The sequence below is a fragment of the Lemur catta genome, chromosome 12 (genome assembly GCF_020740605.2).
Source record: "Lemur catta isolate mLemCat1 chromosome 12, mLemCat1.pri, whole genome shotgun sequence".
Lineage (NCBI taxonomy): Eukaryota > Metazoa > Chordata > Mammalia > Primates > Lemuridae > Lemur > Lemur catta.
Genome location: NC_059139.1, coordinates 22,708,880 through 22,733,957, shown reverse-complemented (window position 1 = coordinate 22,733,957; position 25,078 = coordinate 22,708,880). Strand labels below are relative to the sequence as shown.

At 39.1% G+C, this 25,078-nt stretch overlaps 1 protein-coding gene across 5 annotated transcripts in view; it reads right to left on the bottom strand.

Annotated features, from left to right (window-relative positions):
* IL7R (interleukin 7 receptor) overlaps positions 1-19,726 on the bottom strand; it is a 54,725-nt gene extending 34,999 nt beyond the window's left edge. For 4 of the 5 annotated variants that reach the window (XM_045565632.1, XM_045565631.1, XM_045565630.1 and 1 more), the window contains exons 1-5: positions 19,537-19,686; positions 15,544-15,682; positions 7,258-7,415; positions 2,917-3,074; positions 783-954 (exon numbers count right to left, since the gene is read on the bottom strand). In XM_045565632.1, the coding sequence (XP_045421588.1) occupies positions 783-954; positions 2,917-3,074; positions 7,258-7,415; positions 15,544-15,682; positions 19,537-19,618 (709 nt within the window). In that variant the 5' untranslated portion in view covers positions 19,619-19,686. Of the gene's footprint in view, positions 1-782; positions 955-2,916; positions 3,075-7,257; positions 7,416-15,543; positions 15,683-19,536 lie in introns of all 5 variants that reach the window. The other variant, XM_045565629.1, reaches the window with a different exon arrangement.
* Between the last annotated feature and the right edge of the window lie 5,352 nt (positions 19,727-25,078).

Sequence of the window (25,078 nt, the reverse complement as noted above, 5' to 3'; positions counted from 1 at the left end):
GTAATGGGGGCCCATTTACTTTTTCTTGAAAGTTGCTGTTCAGTAACTTTATCAGGAAATTTTGGCATAAGTGGCATCAACTTGGGTGACCAGGCCCAGAACATCTGCCACCTGAAGTATAAAGTGCTCTAACATCCAAGGTACCACCACTCCCTTCCCCTCTGGACTTTCCACCAAAGGAAAGAAGCCACACCAGAGCAGGGGGCAATGAGATAGATGTTCACCCTGTAGTCCCAGCAAGTTCCAGGGTGAGGATGGGAAGCTGGTATGGTAGAATAGTTCCCTTGATTGCCTCCCCCAAAGGAAAAGTAAATGCGGTGCTTTGGGTCCCCAGGACTGCCTGTGCCATGTTCTCTGGCTCTTCTGGCCAGTCTCAGCTCCTAGACCCCCAAGGACATCTTCATCATTTTGGAAAAGGAGACACAGGACAGCCATACCTGCCATCAGCAAACGTGTTCCCTAGTGGGGTCTTAGAGATACCAGCCGTTAGGATTCTAGGCTAAATGGTTAGCTGGAGGTGGTGGGTGGGGATTTTGTTCAGAATTATTAGCAGTTCCTAGGAATGCCCAGGACAGTAGCTCCAGACAGCCTGTACAGTCATCAGTTAGAAGAAGGACCCCCAGCCTCTGCTTCCTTATTTTTCAAAAAAGGGGCAAAAGCAGCAGGCAGGTCATTCTACAAAGAAAGGGTAAGAATTCCCTGGGGGAGGGGGTCCCAACTCTCACACTTTGACTTCGACATTTCAAGCTCTATAGGGGAACAAAGACTTTGCCACTCCTCACCTGCACGCTTGGTCTCCGGAGTTCTGAAGTGGTAACTTGGGCTCCATTCACTCCAGAAGCCTTCAAAATAGTCGGAGGAATAAGGAATGGATCGGACTTTAATCTCATACATGGCATCATCTTGTAGCTTTCTCTGCAGGAGTGTCAGCTTTGTGCCAGACAAATTCACATGCTGAAGAGTAAAAAGTGCCATTGCATTTTCAGGATGGAAAAAGAGGTGGTGCCTAGCTCTCCCAAGCCATTTCAAGTGGAACTCCTTTAGTCACGTATGCACTCTCTTCAGGTTCTCTCATATTTGTTAGAATAGGAGTTTTACTATGTGGAGGAGTCAGCAGCAGAATTAGGGGCAGAGTCTGTGAGCTCATAAATGATGCTGTGAGTGGCCAAGGAGGAGAGTGAAATGACGGGTCTTCAGTTGAATTAGGCACTCCCACTTCGGGAGGATATAAATCACTCCCAGGCTCCCACCTTCCTTTCTACACTTCAATATCTTCTTTTTTTTCTCTTTCCCCTTTCATGTGGCAAGGAGAGATGAAAGTTTAGGTTTGTGGGCAGGAATCATTTCCCTCCAGAAAGATACCTTTCCACATTGGGAATGTGGACAACAGTCTCCCTAACACTGTGTATTATTCTTAAGAAAAACAAACCTCTATCAATTTGATAGGTATAAAAGTAGTCCATTTTTATTTATATTTGTATTTATTTGATAATCAATTTTCTTATATTTATTGAATGCATATGTTTCTTATTTTTGAGACCTTTTAAAATTCTTTGTTCATTTTTCTATTGTATTTGTCTTCTTTAATGATTTATAAGAGCTCTTTATATGTTAAAGACATTAACCATCTGTCAGCTGCATATGTGGCAATTTAATCCTGATTTTCAGTATGCCTTACAATTTGATTATTGTGTGTTGACATGTGTACGCTTCTACTTTTTATGTGGTCACATATATCTATCCTTCACTTTCTTCTACTGCTTTTAAGCTTAGAATGTTCTTCTTCATGTCAAGATTACATAAACATTTGCCTATATTCTTTTTAGCTTCTTTAGAGTTTCACTTTATATAATTTCCTTAAATCATCTGCTATTTTTTTTGTTGTTATGGGAAGAGTATCAGGCATTTAACTTATTTTTTTTCCCAAATAGTTAACTGATTGTTCTGGCACTATTTATTCAAAATTCCTCCTTTATGCACTAGAGTTCCTTTCCCATTGGTGTGATTTTCAGATGAAAAATGAAAGAGGGCAGGATGAAGGTCCTCCAGTTAGTGCGTGTCAGGGGGCGGGGCACGCGGGTAGGAGGTGGTGTGGGGCAGGGATTCCCTTCATATAAGTAGCACAGCGCAGCACTGCACACAGACCAGGCTGACCTTGGCCTGAGAAAACAGGACAGTCGGAATAAGTAGGCGCCCTGCTAGCCTTGAGAAAGGGAAACTATTATCTATTTTCTGTCCCTGTGACAGAAAGGACAGAAGTCATGCTAGGAATCTGATAACCTGGGATACTCTACTATTCTCCTACCACCTCCCCAAAACAGATTCCAGGGACTTCCAGATCATTCCAACCTCAAGGAATCATGAATAAATAGTCTAAATAACCCTCCAGATTATGACAGGTAAACACTAAGTTGTTACTTCAAGAACTAAGACCTCAGGCTTTAAAATAAAAACAAAACAAAGGCAAACATTCCACCTCTCGTTACCTCATACTGTTCCCACAAATCTCATAAATGAAATTGTGGCTGTGACTTGGTGATCAAACGCAGAGATATTTTTTTGCCTGATTTGCCTATGAAAGTGGTATAAGACATGACACTTTTTGAGGCCCCCAAATAAACAGGATCAATTTGGTCTCAATCTATATTGTCATCCAACTAACTGACTTAGAAATATCCTAAAGATAAAACTTAGAGCAAGAAAAAAAAAAAATCAGAGCTAGAACAGTATGCTCCAGGGAAGATCCAGGTTTTTGTGGGGCCTGAAGCCTATACAGTGTTGGAAGCTTCTTTCAGTAAAAGGTACATTTTGAAAATAAAATTGTTTTAGGCCCTCCCAGGGTAAATGCACTTCTAGGACAGTAATACATGTAACATTAAGACATTTTTATTTTGTAAATGTGGTTGATCGACATACCATCCAGTTGTTTTCATCCTTTTCCTGGCGGTAGGCTACATCGTGCATTAAATTTTTTACATACTTCTTTTGCAAGTGCGATGTATTAAATGTCACCACAAAGTCATTTGCTCCCTCACGATAGATGACACTTACGTTAAAAGGAGCCTCCGGTTTAACTGGGAAAGAAAAACAAATGATGTCTGTATAAAGGGCAGTCAAGGAAATAACTGCAATATTTAAAATCTATCTCCTCTGAAAATCAATTCCACCTTTTCTGCATCTGTAACTGGCTAACTCTTCAGAAAGTCGTATCTTCTTCCTGGGTGCAAATGCGGACCCTGTTTCCCAGCCTCCCTTGCAGCTGGGGGTGGCCTCATGGGTGATGTGAGTGGAAGTCACGTCCTCCCACTCCAGGCTCGGGCCCCTCTCACGACTTGGAGTCCCGCATTGACCTCGGTGGAGCCGCAGGATGGAAGGGGCCCTGGACACCGAGGCAGGAGCCCCATGCACAGCTTAGGAACACCGATTTTGGCTCTGATGTGAGTGAGAAATAAACTCACAGAGTTTGAGATATCACGTGTTTGGGGGCTTATTTGTTACAGCAGCCAGTGTTCATTTTACACTAAAACCCATTCGCTTTGCCTTTTGCATACTAGAGAACTTTGTTACTCACTAGCCCCAAAGCAGGAGCATTTCAACTTTGAGTCTTCCTTCTTCCAATGAAATTGGGTTCTATGCTGGAGACCTCACACCTCATGTCAGCTACTTAGACGTGGAGGGTCTGCATTCTGGCCCTGGCTCGTAACCTCTGCAGTGGTCTCAGGGGGTCCCCTCTGTCAGCCTCAGCTGCGTTACCTCTGGGCTGATCTTGGGCCTCTTCCTTCTGCCTGCCTGGCTGGCAAAGCTGCTGCTAGGATCCCACGTGCCACACACGCTGTGTTGCGGGAGGGAGGCAGGTATTATTTCAGGCAAAGCAAACCCTGAGAAAGGTACCGATTTCCTACACAGGTGCTGAGATGTCCCTGTCCTGGCCGCTTGGCTGCTCGTCCACTGCAGCCTGGGAAGTTAGCCTGAGGATGGGGCCCCTATTCTGTTTATGTGATTGGTCTCGGGCCCGTCATTAATGAGAGGGTGTGTGCCCATCAGACTCTCACTCGGTAGTCTGAGCGGCATTGTAGGCTGTCTGAGCTGGACTGTGGACTGACTGGCCCAGTAACATGACACCTTGGCGGCAGAGTTTGGCCCAGTTATTGTAGTCACTTGTCCATTGTGGTGACTGCCTCATTTTCTCCTGCCCTGCCCTGGAGTTACTGAACAAGAAGTGACTCCTTAACCCTCAGATATCCTGTAAAAAGGGAAGTTTATCCTTTTTCACCTTAACATGGGCCACCAAAAGGGAAGCTGCCCTCCAGGGAAGCAGGAGGAAAGGCGGGGGGTGTTGGGCACAGCCTGGCCACCCTCGCACAACTGCCAGCCCATTTCTACCCTTCACTCCGTTCTCAACGTGACTTTCTGACACCGAAGCCCTGCCCTGTGCCATCTCCGAATAACGGAGGAACTGAGGGAAGAACACACCTACTAAGTGCTGAGTATCTTGCTTATACTGCCTTCAGACAGCAGTCACTTGTCACTATGCTGATGAGGAAATTTTGTCTCAGAGAAGTTAATTAACTTATGTTCGGGCCCCTATAACATGGTTTAACAGAATTTAAATCCAATTCTGTCTGATTCTGAGGCTCACTCTTCATTTAGCTTTTGTTTCTATACCCTGTCCTCTCACATTGGCTTGTCCACGCACTCTCTGGACAGTCTGTCTCCAGCCCAGCGGTGTCTTTGAGCAAATTAGAAAACGGTGCTCATGCCTCAAGCAACATTGTTAAAGGGTAATATGTGTTCATACAACTTGAACAATCATATCTGCTCTGCCAGGATGCTGCCCCCTCCAGCCTTGCAAGGTAAGTGAGTGAGGGGGCAGGTGGTTGCAGGGGGGGGGGGCGCTGGCCCTGGGGTTCAATTGGGAGCATCCAGTTTAAATTCAGTTAAATGGTAGTTTCATTGATGAAATGTCACATTAGGAACCAGGAGAAGATGCTGCGGTGAGAGTGGCCTGTGCCACCTCTCATCCTGGTTGCCCAAGGGTGCTTTCCAAAGCCCCCGAGACTCACAACACCCTTTCCTCAGGGGCATGTGCTACCAGGAGTGTGCACCCCCTGCCTCTTCGCCTGGCCCCTCACATGAGGCATGCCAGGTTTGCAGTCTGCTGGGGTGTGCACCGTGTGGGCCTCTGAGAGCACTGGGTGTGTGAGATCTGGGGATTTGGATGTGGCAGGGTGTTGCCTGGAGGGTCTGCGTGTGCTGTGAGTGTACACATGCATGCAAGGGCTTGTGGGCTGGTGTGAGTTTGTGTAAGAATGGGCTCTCCCCTGATTTCCAGGACTGTCACAAGACCAAAAACCTCTGCCTTCCCTGCTTGCTCTCTGAGAAGTGAATATATATTTGCAATGCAAATTGTGAACCTTTAGATACGGTGGCCCTGTGCAGTGATTGAACTGAACATCCATGGAAGGCTAGTCTCCAAGTGACCAAACCCAGCTTGCTCATGTCCTTGGAGATACGCTTTTGTTACCGTCCTCCCCACCCCAGGTAGTATTGGTACTGGTCATGGCAATTGTTACTGTGTGGTCTATATGCACGACCATCTACCTATGTCTCTCTTCCACTACATTGGCTTTTTCATAAGATAATTGTTCACACATGGAACTTCTGCTTTTACTCTTTATTTTGTCATCTTGGTGAAATAAAGCTGAGAGAAAGCTGAGCTAAGTTTCTCATGCTTTCTTGCCTCTACTGAGTATTGCTCTCTTACTTTTAATTTTCTTTTTGCAGGGTGAAGAGAGGTGGGAATAGGGAGAGAAATAATCTTAGTATTTAAAACCAGCAAAAGAATGTATGTCTTCAATCACTTTGAATAGTTTTTCTCCTACATATATTATTTCATTTGTCAATCTCCATAGGCAGAAAAAAGACAAATAATTAGTATTCCATCACAGTGATACGTTATAATTGGACTACACAATTCCCTATATCAGGGTATCTCTGAGGTTTTGTAAAAAAAAAAACTTTACTCACCTCAGGGTCATAAATCTGTAAATAACTGAAAATATTTTTGTGCCTATGTTCCCAGTCTCTCTGATTGTTTTGATTTACTTGACTGGTAACCAAATGGTTAATTGGTAATTAATATTGACTTATAACCAGATAATTAAATGGATTTACTGATTCCTGTCATTATGTATATGAATATTATATAGAATCAAAGGAAACATGCAGATATTATAATTTTATTTAAAATGGAATTATTAACATTCATTTTTGGCAAAGTATAATCTAGATATTCTTGGCCAAATCAGATTTGGCCATGCTTTACTCCCCAGTAGTAAGTCTCTTAGGCAAGTGTGACAGTTAATTTTATGTCAACTAGGCTAGCTATGGTGCCTAGTTGTTTGGTCAAATACTTGTCTAAAAGTATTTTATTTAGAATGATTAACATTTAAATCAGTAGATTTTGAGTCAAGCAAATTATATTTCATAATGTGATTGGTATCATCCAATCAGTAGAAGGCCTTAAGAGCAAAGCCTGAGGTTCCTCTAAGAAGCAGCAAGTATATCTCAACAATGCAATATAGAAAATCAACTTGAGTTTCCTGCCTTGCAGAATTTGGAGTCAAGACTGCACTTTTACCTGAATTTCTAGCCTTCTGTCTTGCTCTACAGATTTGGAATTTCCAGCCCCCACATACACACAAGCCAACTCCTTAATAGAAATCTCTTTCTTCTATCAATCAATCTGGCTATCGACCTGGCTATCTATCTAGCTATCTGTTTATCTCCTATAGGTTTTCTTTCCTCTGGAGCACTGACTATTACAGAAGGCATATTTACTTTTTAAAGTAACTTAATAAGTTAGCTAAACACACTTAGAATCTGGTGGGAATATGGAGAGAAGACTATAAGGAATTCAGAAGAAGGCCCAGTGAGGAAGGAAAGGGCACTTGTGTATGGGTGATAGGAGGCCCAGCTCCAGTGAGAAGCTTCATGTAGATTTGCTCTTCCTTCAGTCTTAGGTGTCAAAGACTCTCTTTCATAGCTGAGTTTGAAGATACTCAGAATTCTTTCACAGCAGGAATTAGTAGTAGAAGCTTCAAATTTTTCATTTTTTAAAAAATGCATTAGAGAATTTGCTATGATCAATTGCTAATTGTTCCACCATTTATCTATTTTTAACATCCAGAAAGTCCAGAAACAGTGTCTTCAGATATCCAGAAAATGACAACCATATCTCTATATACAACTTCTTACCTATCTTGACTATATTCATTTTTTTGCAAGTTATACTCTTTTCTCCAAGCTTCACACATATTTCGCTGTTGCCAATCAGTAAGAATTTCTTTGTCTTGATGTAATATACCTCTTGAAGCTTACTAAAATTCAGGCAGTTTATCTCCAAAAGGGCCCCACTGTAAAACAAAAAAGGGAATGTGTCTTGATTCAAGTAGGAGATTCTTTATACAATGGAATAGTACCACATGTGCATTTCAGTTGCATGACTGCAACTCTGTCCATAGGTATGTGGGTGGGTGCATGTCAGAGAGAAAGAATGAATTAAAATAATGTGGCTTTTTGCTGACATTATACTTAGGTATTAGATAAAATCAAACCTGAAATAGTCAAAGTATGTTCATGAAAACTATCAAAAAACTCTCCTATTTTTGATAATTGAGAAACAAATACTTCATGTAGGTAAAAAAGGAAATTGCTGGTTTTATGTTTTGTAGAAATAAATGGGAGAAAAAGGGCTGTAAAGAAGCATTGATTAAAAAAGTGTTAAAGGAAATGATAAAATAGTCTAAAAAATTATATATATAACATCACATATACAGAAGGGATTTTCACAGGTAACTTTTGCTGATAAACACTAAGAGGAATGGTTAAGAAGCGAAAGGAAGATGTAAACTACCAACATCTGCAATGTGAGAGGGGAAAGCACTATAGAACATGCAGATATTAAAAGTATAATAAAGAAATTAAAAACATATTCTAATGCATGCAATGGCTTAGATGTAATGAAAAAGTTTATAAACACAAATTATTAAAACTGACCCACATAGAAATTGAATACATCAATAGTTTTATTTCTTTAAAAGAAATTAAATTTATTATCAATAAACTTCCCCATAAAGAAAAATCTATGTCTGATGGTTATAAGCTGGTGAATTTTATTAAATGTGTAAGAAAAAAATAGTGCCAATCTTACACAAATTTTATGAGAAAATAGAAGAGGAATGGACCCTTCTCAATCTATTTTTTGAAAGTAGCTTAACTCTGGTACCAAAATCTGGCAAAATTATTACAGAAAAGAAATTCGCAAATATCCCTACAGGATGTATATGCAAAGTTCCTCAGGAAAATATTTACACATTGATTTTAATACATTATGACAAAGTAGGGTGTATCCCAGGAAACCAAAGTAGGTTAAACATTAGAAACATAATATACTTAGAAATAAAATTAATAAAAGATGTTCAAGGTCTTTGCACTGGAAATTATAAAATATTGCTGGGAGATATTAAAGGAAGTCTAAATATTAATAAATGGAGAGCTCTGATCATGGATTAGCAAATTCAATATTGATAACATGAAAATTTTCCCAAATTGGCCTATATAATATTAATCAAAATCTCAGTAGTATTTTAACAAATTTATAAGCTGATTCTAAAATTAATGTGGAAGTATAAGGAACCAAAAGTAGCCAAAGTAATGTTGATAAAAGTAGTACAAATATGGAGAACTCAGAGCATTGATTTCAAACTTAGTATAAAGCTATGACAATCAGAACCATTTAGTACTGGCATAAGGATAGATAAAGTGATCAATAGAAAGAATAATAGAGTTCAGAAATAGACTCATATGTATAAGGTTAATTAATTTTAAATGGAGAAACCCAATAGATCTAATGGGGCATAGAAACTCTTTTCAGCAAATTGTCCTGAAACAACTGAGTAAATGTATGGAAAATATGAACCCTAATCCCACACAGTTATATATAGATTAAGACATAAAATAAAGGCTAACACTATAAAACATTTGGAAGAAAACATAAGAAAATATCTTTCCAACTTTGGGAGTATGCAAAGAAATCTTAGCAAGAACACAAAAAACACTAAACATAAATGAATAAAAAAGTTATATAGGACTTCATCAAAATGAAAAAATCTCTTGCTTACTAAAATAAACCATTAAGAAAATGCAATGGCAAGCTTTAGACTGACAGAAAATAGTTGCAATATATATATCTGGCAAATTAATTGTATCCAGAATATATAAAGATCTACTATCCATCAATAATAAAAGGACAAAGAACTCCATGATTTTAACAGATACTTGCCCAAAGAAGACATTCAAATGGCCAAATATTTGAAAAGGTGTTCAACATTTGTTATTTGATAAATGCAAATTAAAATCACAATAAGATACTATTCCAAACTCAAATGTTGGAAATAATGTGTGACTCTCATACATTGCTAATAGGACAGTAGAATGACTTTGGAATACTATAGGGCACTTCCTTATGATGTTAGATGTGCACCTACCTTATGATACAGCAATTGATTTTTACCCCAGAGAAATGAAAATGTATATTCACAAACTGATTTGTAAAAGAATGTTAATAACAACTTAAAAAATTAATAGCCTCTCAAACTTCAAAAAACACTAAAGTCCATTACAAGGAGAAAGGTTTCAAAATTTGTGGTATATTCACACACTGGAATTACTGCTTAGCAGTTGAAAAGATGGGCTACAAAATGTGCATCGACATGGCTAAATCTGACAAACATTGTGTTGAATTCAGACAGAAAAGTATGAACAGAGTTATTCCATTTAGAAGAACTATCAGAAACTGGTAAAACCCAAGGGTAATATTAAATAGAATTCAGAATTCTGATCGCTCCTGGGGCATACAGGTTGACTGGAAGGGGACATAAGTCATCCTTGTAGGGTAAAAGAAATGCTCTAATCTTGAATGATGGGTCATCTATATGTCATAGACATTTTTCCAAACTCAAGTTTTGCACATTTTCCCATTAGTAAATTTTACTCTCAAAATGAACTGTCATCAAAAAAGAAAGTAAACAAATTAATAATATGAGAATTAAAGAATAATGAAGTTATACATTCTCATTGTAAATGTAATTAAACAAAGCAGAATAAAAGTAAAATTACAGTTTTCCTTCCTTCTCAACCCTCAATTTAATTTCTCTCTCCTGTGATAACCACTGTTACCAGTTTGCTTTTCCTATGTGCTCCTTAAACTCAGCCAAATAGCTCTAAAAAGAGGTATAACTGTATCAAATTGGAAGTGAGAATCTTGGCAGAAAAAAGCACCTCTGTGTATGTTTGCTTACGTGAAAGAATTGTTTCCATTAACCAGATATTTTTGTTTAAGTCCTAAGGGGTGTGTTCTAGGAAGGTCCTTTGCTGTCTACAACCCAGATGTGTGTCGAGTTTTCTTTAGTGAATTGGGTGTATGTGTACTCTTCTCCTGCATGTGCTGAAGTGAGTCCTTTCTAGAATGGTTCCGGGACTCTGTAGAGAAAGAGGAACCTGTCTGCTTCAGGTGAGCTGATCATGGGGTTAAAAGCTGAGGAGAACGTGCAGCTTTAGGTACAGAAGCTTTCACTTTTGGACTACTGTGGTCTTTGAGTGACCGGTTAAGCTCCTGCAATCATGAATACTAGAGACTGGTCAAGAAATTTTGTTAATTAACTGGCCAATATGTTGGATGTTTGTGGGACATTCCTTAAAATTGTCCTCTCAAAATATAACTTTTGTTAACTGCTATCTTTTAGGGTATGCAGTTTGTTCAGGCTTTGAAGTGTGTGTGTGTGTGTGTGTGTGTGTGTGTGTGTGTGTGTGTGTGTGTGTGTGTGTGTCAGAGTTTCTAGAGAGTTGCGTCCCTTATTGGGGTAGATGGATTTTCCCACTTGGAACCAAGTAAAACTAAAAAGCAAATTTTAAGGTAAACTAGATGGATATCAGGGAATGAGCTTGGGATGAATGCCAGGTGGAAAGGTCTGAAGACAGCAACATTGTTGCAATTTGATAAAAAGAGCAGAAGGGAAGCATTGGGGGCAGAGTCTCATTTCTGAATTTTAGATAAACATGTGATGTGGAGAAACTAGAAGTACAATGGCTTTTAGTTCAATCCTTGAATTTAGAATATATTTCTAAGAAAAGCATGTGTGAAATATCTAATTATAGGTGTTAAACTTGTAGCAGGTTTCTGGTATTCCTGGGAGTTTAAAAAGGATCTAAAATGGTCTTCTCAGCTCATTCCCACTTTTTAGAGAATGAGGTTTATGAGCAGTGGACAATCAAGGATCACCACATGGCTGTCCTGTGAGACTAGGCATCCTTTTAAGGGATCTGAACTTGAGGAGCTACTCCATGTGGGTTGGGGCCCACGCTGGAAGACTAAGATAAGCGCTGTGGACTAGCGTACACAGCCTTGTTTTGCGCAACTGACCTTAGCTTCAGGCAATTGAAGGAAACTTAGTGTCCCTCATGAGGAGTCCAACTCAATGCAATCCAATTCAAGCCAATTAAAGCAACTTATTGGGTGCTACTATGCATTGTTAGGGTTAGGAATGTTCTAGTGCCACACTGCCCAACAACAATAGCCACCACACCATATATAGTTATGGAACACTTGAAATGTGGTCAGCCCAAACTCAGATGTAATCTAAGTGTAGAATACACATTACATTTTGAAGATTTAGTATGCAAAAAAGAATGTAACATATCTATTAATATTTTTATTTGTATTGATTACATGTTGAAATGGTAATATTTTGGATATATTAGATTAAATAAAATATTAAAATTAATTTCACCTATTTCTTTTTCGTTTTCTTAAAATGTGGCTACTAGAAAATTTAAAATTACCTAAATGGCTCACTCATTTGTGGATTGCCTGGTATTTCTATTGAACAGAGATATTTTAGGGTTCTGGGGGGAGAAAGAGCACTGCAAGAATCCAAGTAGTACCGTTGGCTAGTGAATTGAGCCTGGAGGACCTTCTTAGGGGATTTCAACCCTGAGCAACTCACACAATTCTCCTGGTTCCATGTAATCTGATTCTTAACCTCACCTCCACCCTCCTAAACCTCCTCTGTTCTTATGTAGTTTAATATGATAAATGCATTTCTCTTGTTGCTGCAAACAAATATTTCTGTGGAAATACTGAAAGACATAATAAAACCAAACCAAACCAAACCAAACAAAAACCCCCCACAACTATTGCTTTCATTTCTCAGTTGGCCCTGAAAGACAGAATCTAGTTCAAAAATACTCAACAATTTTAGGGGTTAGTATGGTTTACTGTAAAAAGGACTAAACTAACAATACTTGACAGATATTGCTAGTTAAGCCTAGAATATCAGGGTGCAGCCTGTGATGGTGTTGGTAATTGCTGAAAGCAAAAATTGACATATTTTAAGTGGTATCTGTAGGCAGTACATGGGAGTGATTATGGTACCCCCAAGAAGGTGGAAATAGAGGAAATACAATTACTTTCTAAGAGCGGATTATGAAAACTATGCAAACACTTAAAAAGAAAGGCCTCAAATTAAAATTCCTGTTGGGTCTATGCAAGTAATATGCATGAGAGAAGGGGTCTTACCTTCAAGACTGAGAATTTTTTTGTGTTTTTTGAGACAGGGTCTCATTTTGTCACCCAGGCTGGAGTGCAGTGGCATCATAATAGCTCACTGTAACCTCAAACTCCTCCTGGGCTCAAGGGATTCTCCTGCCTCAGCCTCCTGAGTAGCTGGGGTTATAGGTGTGCATCACCACGTCTGGCTCATTTTTCTATTTTTTGTAGAGATGAGGTCTTGTGCTTGCTCAGGCTGCTCTTGAACTCCTGGCCTCAAGTGACCCTCCCACCTCAGCCTCCCAAAGTGCTGGGATTACAGACGTGAGTCACCATGCCTGGCCAAGACTGAGATTTAATTTTCCATGTGTAAGAAGCAGCTAGAATTCTGTTCCTGCTGCTTTTTGCTATATGGGCTCAGTGTTAGCAGATCTGATTTTTTAAATAGATACTCAGATTTTTAAATGCTGGCAACTAATTAAAAAATATCAACCACATTGAGATCTGAACAAAATAACTCTAGACTTAAAATCAACAAACATATTTTCTTTGTTTTGCTTCTATACCAAACAACATTTTGATCATATTTTTAATGGAAATTGAACCATACTGAGATGATTAACTACCATTTACAGACACATACCACATGCCAGACACTCATACCCTCTACCCCAGTGCAAGGCAGTTGTTAGGATCAGAGAGTTTAAATGACCCCCAGGTCACAGAGTTAAGTGTTGCTATTGGGATTTCAACCCAGGCGCCTGTTTCCAGAGCCTCTGTGTTGTCTCTCAAGGCAACTGACATCTGGCTAAAGTTTTGGTGAGTGAAAAATTTTCAGGCCTCCCAGTCAAGGTGAATTTATATTGATATGCAACCTATTAGCCTTCTCTGCTCCCCTCCCCCAATACCAAATCCTATAGGTCCTGAGCCCAGTATGAATGTTTGGATCTCTATGATATTTGTATTTGTCAGTATGAAATAGTCTGGCATGCTGGTAATTCAAATTTGTCAGTTTGGTTAATCCAAGTCTCTCTCTGAGATCTGCTTATTGAATGCTAACTAAATTACTTACTAAGCCTGGGAGACTGGTGGTCAGATTCAGGGCAGTTTATTGCCCTCTAAGAGATGGCATCGAGTGACTATCAACAATCCCACCTGTGTAACGACTTCATCAGCATGCACCATTTTGAATAAATTTCAATTTCTTCCTTATAGATTTATATTAAAAGAAAAAAAACACTCCAATAAAGCTAATTTCATAGTGAAAAAGAAGCCCAACCTAACTAGCAAAGAGAGTGCTCTGTTTAACTGAATTTAATTTGAGATGCATTGTCTTCTCTGAGCTCGAGATGCCTGAATCTCCCCCTCAAGCTGTAGACACCTCTGATGAAAATGGCTGCTCTCTAGAAATACCTTAATCTACCAGAGTTCATACTTACTGTTTCACACTGAAAACGTGCCTTTGACAATCCCTTTCCAACTCAAATACCTCAATATGGCTGCAAAACCCAAATGGAGGCTCTGGACAGTTTAAAACATGACAGGAAAAAATCAAGAGATATGTTAAAGTGGACAGAAAGGTCAGCTTCAGCCTGGCTAAGAGAAACCACAATGAACACAGCCGTCTACCACTAGCTGGTTGGAGAACCCAAAGTCAAACCTCTGTGTGGGAAGGTGTTTTGCCCATAACAATGAATGCATTGTTTGAATGAGTTGTTTGGCTGTTTTAGTGTAGTTCAGTTGCAGCCTAGATACTGGACATTGTAGGCTCCCGTTCTTTCAACATATTTTATTCCTGGAAAGTATGTTAGAGAAGTGAACTAACAGAGGCAGACAGAGAACACACTATAGTATGTGAGTCCAAAACCATATTTATCCAATGACTGCAGCAAGCAGCACTGTATGAATAGATGCAGGAAGCTTCCGTAAATTAATGTAAGATGGAATGCAGGGCTCTCGGACCCAGTGTCTATGGAATTCAGGAAGCCCTCTTACTTCTCATGGATCTTGACTTACTTTCTTCACTAGGAAACTAACTAAAAATTAGGTCATCTAATAAGAATTTGGAGATAGCCACAAATCATAATTTCAAGTTAGAGTATTTTTTCAAGTTACCTGAGATAGTAACTATTGGCAACAGGAGATGATTTGTGAAAGAGAAAGAAGGTAAATCTCCCTGAGCCCTTTACTAAACTTTCAAGCCAGAGACCTTTTTTCCTTTCTTTGCATTTACTCTGAGGCCTAATGAAACCAAGTGCCCACTTATTCCTGTAGATTTTTAGAAAATTTGCATTGAGAGCATCATCTGAAGTCCAACTGTGTCAAGAGGGTAGAAGTTAGGTCGATATTCACAGAATTATGATTTAGTGTCTCTTCTGCATTACTCATCATACACGGAATGACTATTCTGAGTGCTTTGCATATTATTATTAAACTATTTAATCATCATAACCTTCCTATGAGGTAGATTATCTCATTTTACAGGTGGGGAAACTGAGGCATAGATAAGTTACATAACTTGCTTTCGGTCAGAAAGCTCATAAACACTGGTATTGGGATTAGAAACCAGGCAACTTCATTCCCAAATGCAGCTTGAAGACACTAAATTATCTCACGCTGGGCAAACGGATTTCTTGTGAGGAGCATTCTAGGAAAACCAGGATTTAAATTCTACAGTGAAGTAGGGAAGGATGTTAAATCTCTAAGATACATAGCAGCATTTGGCTGTAGCCCCCTGAACATGAAAGATAAACTGTGAAAGTTGCTTTACTTCAGTCTTGGTGAAGGACAAAGAGTTTTAGGAGGTTTTTGTAAATTCATTAGATTTTAACATTTGTTAATTAGGCCACACACTGTTTCCTTTGCAGCTATGGAAAAGAGCACATGAAAAGAGAGCCAGAGGATTTCTAAATATCCTTGAAACCACCATTCCATACCATATTTCCAGGTCTAGATTGGTGCTATTGATGTCCGGGTCGTCAAAAGCACAGGTCAGGGAGTGATGGGATCCATTCACTTCCAACTGACTGTAGCAGGAGAAAGAGTAGTCATCCAGTTCTGCATCTTCCAAGTCTCCTGGGGAGTAACAGACATGCAGGCTATTAATAAAGCAAATGAATGCATCCTTTTGAAAACTGGCATCACATTGATAAAATGGCAGAATGTTGTAGCAGACACAAAGCAGTGATTATATTTTATCTAAAGAAGAAAAGCCCACGGGCAAAGACAAGAAAAGCATTTCAAAACGAACAAACAAAAAACAAAACCTAAAACAATGCACACAGAGTTTTCTAACAGAAAAAAAGTGCATCACAATTAATAAGTAATCTCCAAATATTTATGCATTAGAGAACTAGAAAGAGGCACTGAACAGATTTTTTCCTTTATTCAAACTGGAATTTCTTCTGCTACATTTGTTTACATTGAAACGTTTGTACATTTCAAATAAGGGATACTTTATTTCCATTATTCATATGACAATCTAATTTTTGACTTTATTACTAATACTCATTTATCCCCTCCCAAGTTTTTTTTCAAATGAAGGAAGATTATAGCTGTCTTAATGTCGGAAATTCACTTTTTTAAGGGATTGCTTTTTCTTGCCTAAAAGGCATCCCAATTAAAAGTAGCATCGATTATCTCCATTGTCTGACTATTTAAGGCAACTTGTCTTATACTACTGATTGAAACAAACAGGATAAGAAAAAATTAGATCTGGCTTGACTCAGATCTAGTAGACCTTCTTGTGAATGTCATACGTAACTGTTTCTGTTCTAGATTCTTCTTCTGTGGATACAGTACCTTATAGACAACCAGCTGGATTCTGGAAGAAAATGTGGAATCAGGTTATTTTTGCTACCTCTTTGGAAAATACAATCTGTCACAGATAGTATTTGATTTCTTAAGTTACGTTGTAGACCCTATGATTAAATGGATATTTTATATGTATAATTAACAATACTTAATAGAAAAATATGTCAGCAAATATACTCTGAGTAGGACCTGAGAAAATAGTAACCAAAGCTATTCTCAGAGTGGTCAAATGTGAGCTTGTGACTGATTCTAGGTATAATATTTTGGTTAATCAATGCTAGAAACTGGATGCTTCTAAGGCTTAAATTGAATACAAAATATACTAAAATTGAATTTCAATTGAGTGTCCCAGAGGCCATGGGCTGTCCAAACAATGTTTTCTTTACTCAAATAACCTAGAAGTTCTGTGGGAAAGTTAATAAAGCTGATTGTGAATGGACCAACCAGTTGAGTGATAGGTCAGCTCAGTCAAAGCTACAAATCTGGAACAACCCCAGCTAGATAAGAGCTGTGGAGACTGTTCACAGCCATGAGCATTTGTCTTTCTGACCATTCCCAGAATCCACCCAGCTCACAGTTCTGCCACGAGTAAAGGCTCCTAATGTAATTTTGGCAGGGTCTGGCCCTGGTCTTGATGGCAGTGTGAAATAATGAGGGGCAGCCCACCATTTAGGTCTTGCATTTTAAAGCACATTCATTCCTAGTTTTGTAGACTTAGATCTCTTCCATAAGAGCTGGTAACCTTCTAAATGGAATGGTTCTGGCCTTCTATGGCAGTCCTCTCATTATCTTGACCTTTTCTCTTCTTTGGACCTTCCGCCTATCCTGTATGCAGCACATGCATCACTGGTCACATTCAGACATCTTATGGGTCAGCTTTGTCTCCACAATTCTTCAATATACAAGGTAAACCAGAAACAGCATGGTCTAGAAAATGCTGGGCACCCACAAGACAAAAGACTCCCATTAACTTTAGCCATTAAGTCTGGAAAAGCGTGCTTACTGTATACTCTCAAGTAATATGCAAAGCACCATTTATACAATTTTTTCTACACTTAAAATTGTTGTTTTAAGAAGTAGTTCATTAGCTCTTTAGCAGGTGTTACTGGGCAAAACCACCTTGTAACCAGGAAAACTTCCCTTCAATTACTTGTAAAGTTGCATAGCATTTTATGAAGAGAATATTCTACGTGGCACAAGCTGAAAAATTCTTAGGAAAGAGTAGTGTACAAAGTGGTTAAGACCTATGGTGTCAGAGCTGGACAGATGTCTGCTTAAATCCCAGCTACTCTTCTTTGTAGCTGTGGTCCTCTGCCCGGTACCCAACCTCTCCAATATTTAGTGTTCTCAAAATTAAATTCATGATATGAAGAATCATTAAATGGATATATACAAAGGCTTGGCTTAGAACACTAAGCACTCAACAAGGGTTAGCTATGACTATTATTTCTGAGAAATAAGAAAGAAAAGGTAAAATAAGAATTCTAATTCTGAAAACATACATGAAACATTGGGATTTTTTGAAAAAGAGTTCTATGTAAATTGAAGGTGTTGGTATCACTATGGTTCTGAAGTTACAGAGCTTTAGAACAGGGAGTTTATCTATTATTTTTTAAGTGCTCAATAATTGATATTGTTAATATTTAAATAGGTATCTATTTAAATTTTTATCTATAAAAATTTTTGGAATATGTATAATAGGCAAGGTAGTGTGGTTTAGAAGTCTTTTTCCTACTGAATGGATAGAGTTAGTTGATTAATAGGTTAAAATGGTTTGGATTTTTTTATAAGTATTCCTTTATTCTCTTGATTGTACTTGTGGTTATCAAGAGAACTAACTTATCTTTCAACAAGCAGCAGCTGACAGTGAATTCCTTACACCCCAAACTGGAAGGTATTTTGATATGATCGTGTGGATAACTGGCTACAGATCTTGGGGAGAAAAATATGAAATTTAAAAGGTTGAAGAGAAAACCTAGCTTTCAATTAGAATTCTTATTTCTTTTAAAAATAGTATGATCACCAGGGAGAAATAGAGAGAATATATTATACCAAAAGAGAGCAAGATTTATGTGTTTCCTGCCGTGCATCTTTGTGCAAACCCACATTTAGGCAACATTTAGCACAGGATAATGATCATCCCCCACAGAGTGATTCACATGGTCACACTGTGAAAAATGTCAACCCTCTGACAATTCCCTTAATGAAAAAATTCTAGGGATTTCCATCTTTAGTAATTACGCCACTCAAAATATCTAAGCTGAGTCATCAAGCTGATGTGTTTGATATTGTCTATAGGAAAATACTTTCTAACTCTTAAAGGGAAAGGGCTTCATTTGCAGGAACAAATTGGTGGGCTAAGTTCCTAGGTGGTTCTTGCTGCTGCTGGACACTTTTGCCTAGTTTTGTTGTAATGACAATGCATTTGCTGAGTAGGCAGGATCTGCTCCTAGCTACTAAGTATCTTAAGGATCTCAAGGAGAATTATTACATATGATAAATTTGTTGATGGGAAGGCAGTTTAGTGTATTTCAACGAGACAACTCACTGAGATCTTTCTCCCCTCATTTATTTACTAAGACTCTCACATGAATCTATCAAAACTAAAGTATACTGAAGACATTTAAAAATATTTATTGAATGTCTATTCTAGATACATTTTGGGGGAAATAGCACTTGTCAATGCAGGCAGAGCTATTGTTTCTGGACATTATTTTACCCTGAAAGTTATGCTTTTGGAACCTCTTAAAAAGCCTAACAAAAATCCAGCTTGATTTCCTCACAAGGTAAAATTACCTTGGAGATTTTCCAACAAGCACAACTGTAGCGTCCATACGGGTGTTTGTTTTGTGAGAGAAGAGGAATCAATAGGCATTTAAGATCCACATTTTCAAAGTCTAATACATTCCTTCTGGACAACACTGAGGCCTTATATGCCACCCACTGTATTGTCCCATCCCCCTGTCCTGGTGGTTAGAACAGACAAAACAAATACATGGTTAGTGCTCAATCTCCATCCAACCCGGCGCCCGACTCAGGTCTGTTAGAGAACTGAGTAACCTGAAGGTGTGCTAGAGATAATCCAAAATCCTTAAGAAAAGTAAGAAATGACTCACCATTCTGTGCATAGCCACTTTCTCCAGAAACGACTTGAAGTAAATAAAAAACCATACCAAAAGCTGTACCTAGAATTGTCATTCTGAGAGAGAAAGAGAAGAGAGAAGAGATGTGTGAGCCTGTGTGTAAAAAATGAATGGGGGGGCGGAGAGAGAGAGAGAGTCTTAGATCTACAGCTTTATACTTATTTAACCACAGACAGGGGGAAGTATAAACACAGCAAAAAAGTGGGCAAGTTCCAGAAACAGGAAGTCTGAGTAAAAGTATCGCTGCTGTAAGCAGAGGTAGAGGACATGAAGAGAAAGAGCATTTTATTTTATTATGACTTTCTGATCTTCCTTGCAGCCCCAACCTTACTGTGCTTACTTCAAAGTGAGGTGCTAGATTCAAATGTAGCCTCAAGCTATTTCAGGCTAGGGCCTACTTTAAAAGAATCACAAGTCAAAAATTGAAACTTACAAAGCTAAGCAATTGGTTGATTGGGGTAAGTTTTTCTTTACAGAAAGTTTCTGCACTTTATGAAGTAATTTATTGTAGGTAATAGCTTACTGCCAACCTCTAAGTTTCACAGGAACAGCAATTTTTCTCTTTTGTTCTCTGTGTATCCCTCGCGCTTACTCATACTTCACCCATCACAGTAGGCATTCAAGAATTACTTGTTGAATGCAAACGTTGGAATACTATGGCCTAGGGACCAAATTTGGACCACTACCTGTTGTTGTAAATAAATCCAGTTTTTATATATAAATCCAGCTTGATTTCCTGACATCATAAAATTACCTAGGAGATTTTCCAGCAAGCACAATTGTAGTGTCTATATGTGTGATTTTTAATAAGAGCAGAGGTATCATGCAACACTTAAAATCCACATTTTGAGCTTTAAATGCACTATCCATTTGTATATTATCTAAAGCTGTTTTTGTGCTACAGTGGTAGAGTTGCGTAGATGAGACAGAGATTGTATGATGCTCGAAGCATAAAATCTTTGCCATCTGATCCTTTGTAGTGAAAGTTTGCTGACCTCTTGTTTGAAGGATAAAATAGATACTTTCTTAGTGTACTTCAAACAGGATTTTATTTGTGAAAATCTGATTGCCACACAATTTTTTAGGAACATATAGTCATACAAACTACCTTTATACCTAGGTATAAGGGGCAGATGTCTGAGACTATGACATAGATAATTCAGACTCCCCCTAAACTTGTATGCCAATCAAAATCCTTCCAATGTGGCCTTGTGGTTAAACTGGTGGTGTTTGTTAAGCCTGGCTGACTTCTTAATAATTGTTGGATCTTTCTCTATAAGCCATTATTGGTGCTCAAAGGCAGAGGTTGAGAGCTGTCCTATCACCAGCAGACAGAAAATGCCTCCGGTAAGACATACTTCTGCTTAGGTCTGCAAATGAAAACCCGGATTTAGGCCATAAAGCACCACTCTCCTGATTCACAGTGGCTCTCTTTTGGAAAGAAGCCACAAGACTGTGATTGAAATGTGGTGAGTACAGAGAAACTGAGTGGACAGTAAATTATGAACTTCTGTTGGATTCCTTGCCATTGGGTAGAATTGGTCCTATGGGCCTGAGAAATGCCTAAATGAACAGAGATGAACAATATCTCCCAAGATGTAAAGTAAATTGGAGAGTCTTTGAAAGATGCATGAGTTATAATAGTTTGTCTCATTATCACCATTGTTTGACAATAAAAAAAATGAGAAAAAAGGAGATGGGACCAGTTTCTGGAAACACCTCTTCAGTTTTGAGACAGACTCAGTGACAGACAGTCTGCACTAGTTATAGCACCATGCTCTGGACTACAAGCTAAGGGGATATTTCAGAGCAAGAATCCAACCGAAGGGGACATAGTCTATCTTCTCCATTTATTGGGGCCTTCTTTTGGCATTTCAAGATGCTTTCCAAATCAAATAGAGTGACAATTTTGTGCATCAGATAATGCTTTGTGTCCTCATTTCTAATCTTGTTTTGAAAGGTTGGTTTAAAAATTATAAGCCTGATTCACAAAAATTGGTGTGTTTTGTGCACTGAGCTGAATATCTTTTTAAGAAAGCTATAATTATACATTCCCATGAATTAAGCAAGTGTTCAAGGAGGAATCACAAATTACATCTATCTGTCAACACAGATCTCATAAACTGCTCACAGATTGTCACTGCACAGGTGAGTAATTGGGTCATGTCTCTTTAAGTTCTCATGTTTATCATTTAAGTGGCCTATCATTTTGATTGTATCTCCTTCCTTTAGTTGTGAAGATGTGAGAGAACAAAGCCAAGACACAATATTTTGGTACAGCATGTGCTAGTTTGTTCAGGGGATTTCCACTGGGGTGCTTACTCTCTCTGGGTGGGGCAGGAGATGCCGAAAGGACCACAAAGAGAAGCCCAGATCGAGTGTGAGGGGCTCAAAGAAAAGTGAGACGCATCACTAATGCTTCTAGAGATTGTGGAGGAACAATGGCATCTTCTCTCTTCCTTCACCCGGGTCTCATTAGTCTTTGACAACTGAAAAGCTCAGGAAGAACCGCCTCGCTCCACCTATTCCCCAGATGAAAGACAGTCACTGTATTGCTTTGTCATTCTTGTTGGTGAGACAAGCGCAGACAGAGAGAGCAAGGCAGGATTAGGAGGACTATTCAGGGCACCTGAGCCTCCAGCTGCACGGTCAGGACTCAGGCATAGGACTGTGGGCAGAGCAAGTCCTCTGGCCTGGTAGCTGGCTTGGATCTTCTCCTCCTCTTTGTTCATTGCTTCCTCTCATCGTTCCCTCTTCTCTTCCCTCTTTTATACATTGTCTTCCTTCGGTTTCATGAGTTCCTATGATGCTGTGAATCATTAAAACAGAAAACCATTTTCTTGTTTCTCAGACACAAGCAGAGCACACCGACCTCAGAAGACTCCAGTACCAATTAGCCAAGTCTGTCCTTTCCTTTTTTTTTCTTTTTTGTGATTGTTTAGGCCATTTGTCAAACAAGGCACATAAAAAAGTCTTTCTTTTATTTTGATATTGCAATAAATTGTGTGGTGTTCCTATAGAATTGGTAGCGTCCTAGAGAGTTCAGAGAGCTGAACTTCTGGTGAGATTTGAGAGAATGTTAGAGTTGGAAGAGTGTGTGCATATTTGACTTTTTAAATTTTAGTTAGCTGAATAAAAGTCCACCCGGGAAAGTCCCATGTCTTCCCTTTTTTTTTTTTTGTTTAATCAGTAAGAACAAAGGATTTCCTGGGCAAATTCAGGCTGAGCATCTAGACTTATTACTAATCTTCACTGTGTTGGACTCATCTCTTAGGAATAGTTTGTCTCAATCCTCTACAGAAATTATAAATTCAGTGGGACAGACACTGGTGCACTATCTCTTTTAGCACCCTTGGAAACAAACTGTTTCAAGAGCAAAAGAATTTCTCTGACTCTGTTTTTAGATGAAGCTTATAAAATAGCACTTAAACATTTAGTAATTTGTCCTAAATGAGAATGATTTAAAAGTCACTTACCTTGTGATTGCATATTGAAGGGCAATAAAGTGAAACAACAACAATGACAGTAACAGGCAGTATATATTGCAACAGGAATGTCCTGGGCAAAATCCGATATTTGAAAAATATTCAACAGCACCAAAACACATCCTGTGACACATTCTATAAAATCTGTGTAACTGCTCCTATCTACTGTCAACGTATCTTCCATAATTAACAGACTTTATCCTTAAGGTGGAAAACGATCCTAGGCACCTGCCTTCCTCTGGAAAAAAAAAATCCAGGCCTGCTCAGTGGAGTGACTGGAGAACCCCAAGGGCTACAGAAAAAGTAATAAGAACACGCAAGGGTGTCCTAATAGGCGAAGGTGGCTGTAGGGAAACCCAGTGTTGCTCTGGTCCTCAATGAATTGTCTTCAGCATTTGATCAGTATGTGCTGAGTCAGTCCCTGGGGTTCTGAGGGGGAGTCCCAGCATCTCGAAGTTTCATTTCCAGGAGCACAGCATTTTCCTTGTTGTGGCTCCTCTTTCATTTCCCTTTCCTCCTTACCCCATATCTTCAACCCCATGTCTTACTGACATTTGTGTTCTTTTTGGGCAGAGTTTGAAATGTCATACTTGATTCACCTTTCTAAGAGTTTAGGCTCTGCCTTGGGATGCGACAAAAATGGAAACTTTTGAGTATCAACCTTTTACTCTTTGCTGAAGACATTTCTGCCAGAAAGTGAGCAGTATTTCGATTTCAGGACATGCCCAGATTTTGATAAAAATGTGAACAAGAGGGCTGACCCTTGGGGAAAGTGGCATGCCTTCTGGCAGAGGCTGTGGGCAGCGGGAGCCAGCATGGGTGTCCCTGCAGCTCAGCACTTTCTCTCTCTCTGGTCAGAAGTGACCCTGAGTGGTACTCTTTATGGAATTGTCACAGCAAATCAGCAGGTGTTCCTTAAAAATGAAGCAAGGGCCACACAACATAACCCTAGGCTAAGTGTTTAAGATATAACTGTCCCTTCCAGAAACCTTCTAAGAAAATGGTAAAGTACTGCCAACTTTTACTTTTGCACATGTAAACCTTTCTGCTTTCACTTTATCATCAGTCTCAGGAAATTTGGGGATTTAATATAGGATATTTTGTTATTGTTATTGTATGCATTAGTTGGGCTATGCTGCTGAAATAAAGAGATCCAGAAATACAGTGGCTCTAACAAAAACACACATTTATTGCTTTCTCATAGTAGATGATCCATGGTAGATAGGCAGCCTCATGGGTTCGTTTGATTAGGAGCCCAGCTCACCTTTCATTTCCTAAGCAGGTGCCCTTGTCCACATATTTAAGGTTAGCTTACTAGCACCATGATCCCATTCTAGCCCTTGGGAAGTACATGAAAGAAGAAGGTGAATAGAAACCGGCTTCCTTTTTAAGGATATGATCTGAAAGTTACTTCTGCTCATAACCTACTGGCCAGGAAGTATTAATATTCACCATGGTTACTTTAGCTATAAAGGAGACAGGGAAATGGAGGCTGAAAAGGGGTTGCTATGTGCTCAGCTAAAACTGGAGGTGCTACTAGTAAAAGGAAGAAGGGGAGAATGGATGTTGAGAGAACGAGCAGCCTCTGCAAGAGTAGTAAACTCAGTGGTTATGCAAATGTGTGCACCATGAAGAACCTGGGCAGTGGTAGCTATCTCCACCTATGGGAGGAGAGAGTAGACATTTGATCTCGAGATTAAAAGACACAAATGACCTATCAGATGAGTGGACCTAGGCCTGGGCATGGTGCAGCTTGCACTCGCCAATGAGGAAGTAAAACTGTTAATATTTATACCAGGGCCATTTTTTCTGATTTCAGATTTCTGATCCCAGGAGATTTTAAAGATAATCAAAACTCTAATGCTAGTGTTGCAAATAGGAGTACTCCATGAAGCTCCCAAAACTCTAAGAAATATATGAGGGTAAAAGGTAAAGATCTTTTTCACTTATTTTACTCTCAAGAGAAACTGTGATCAAAACTTTCAAATTCCAATATGTTGACCCAAGAGTGACACCATGCTGAAGCAGTC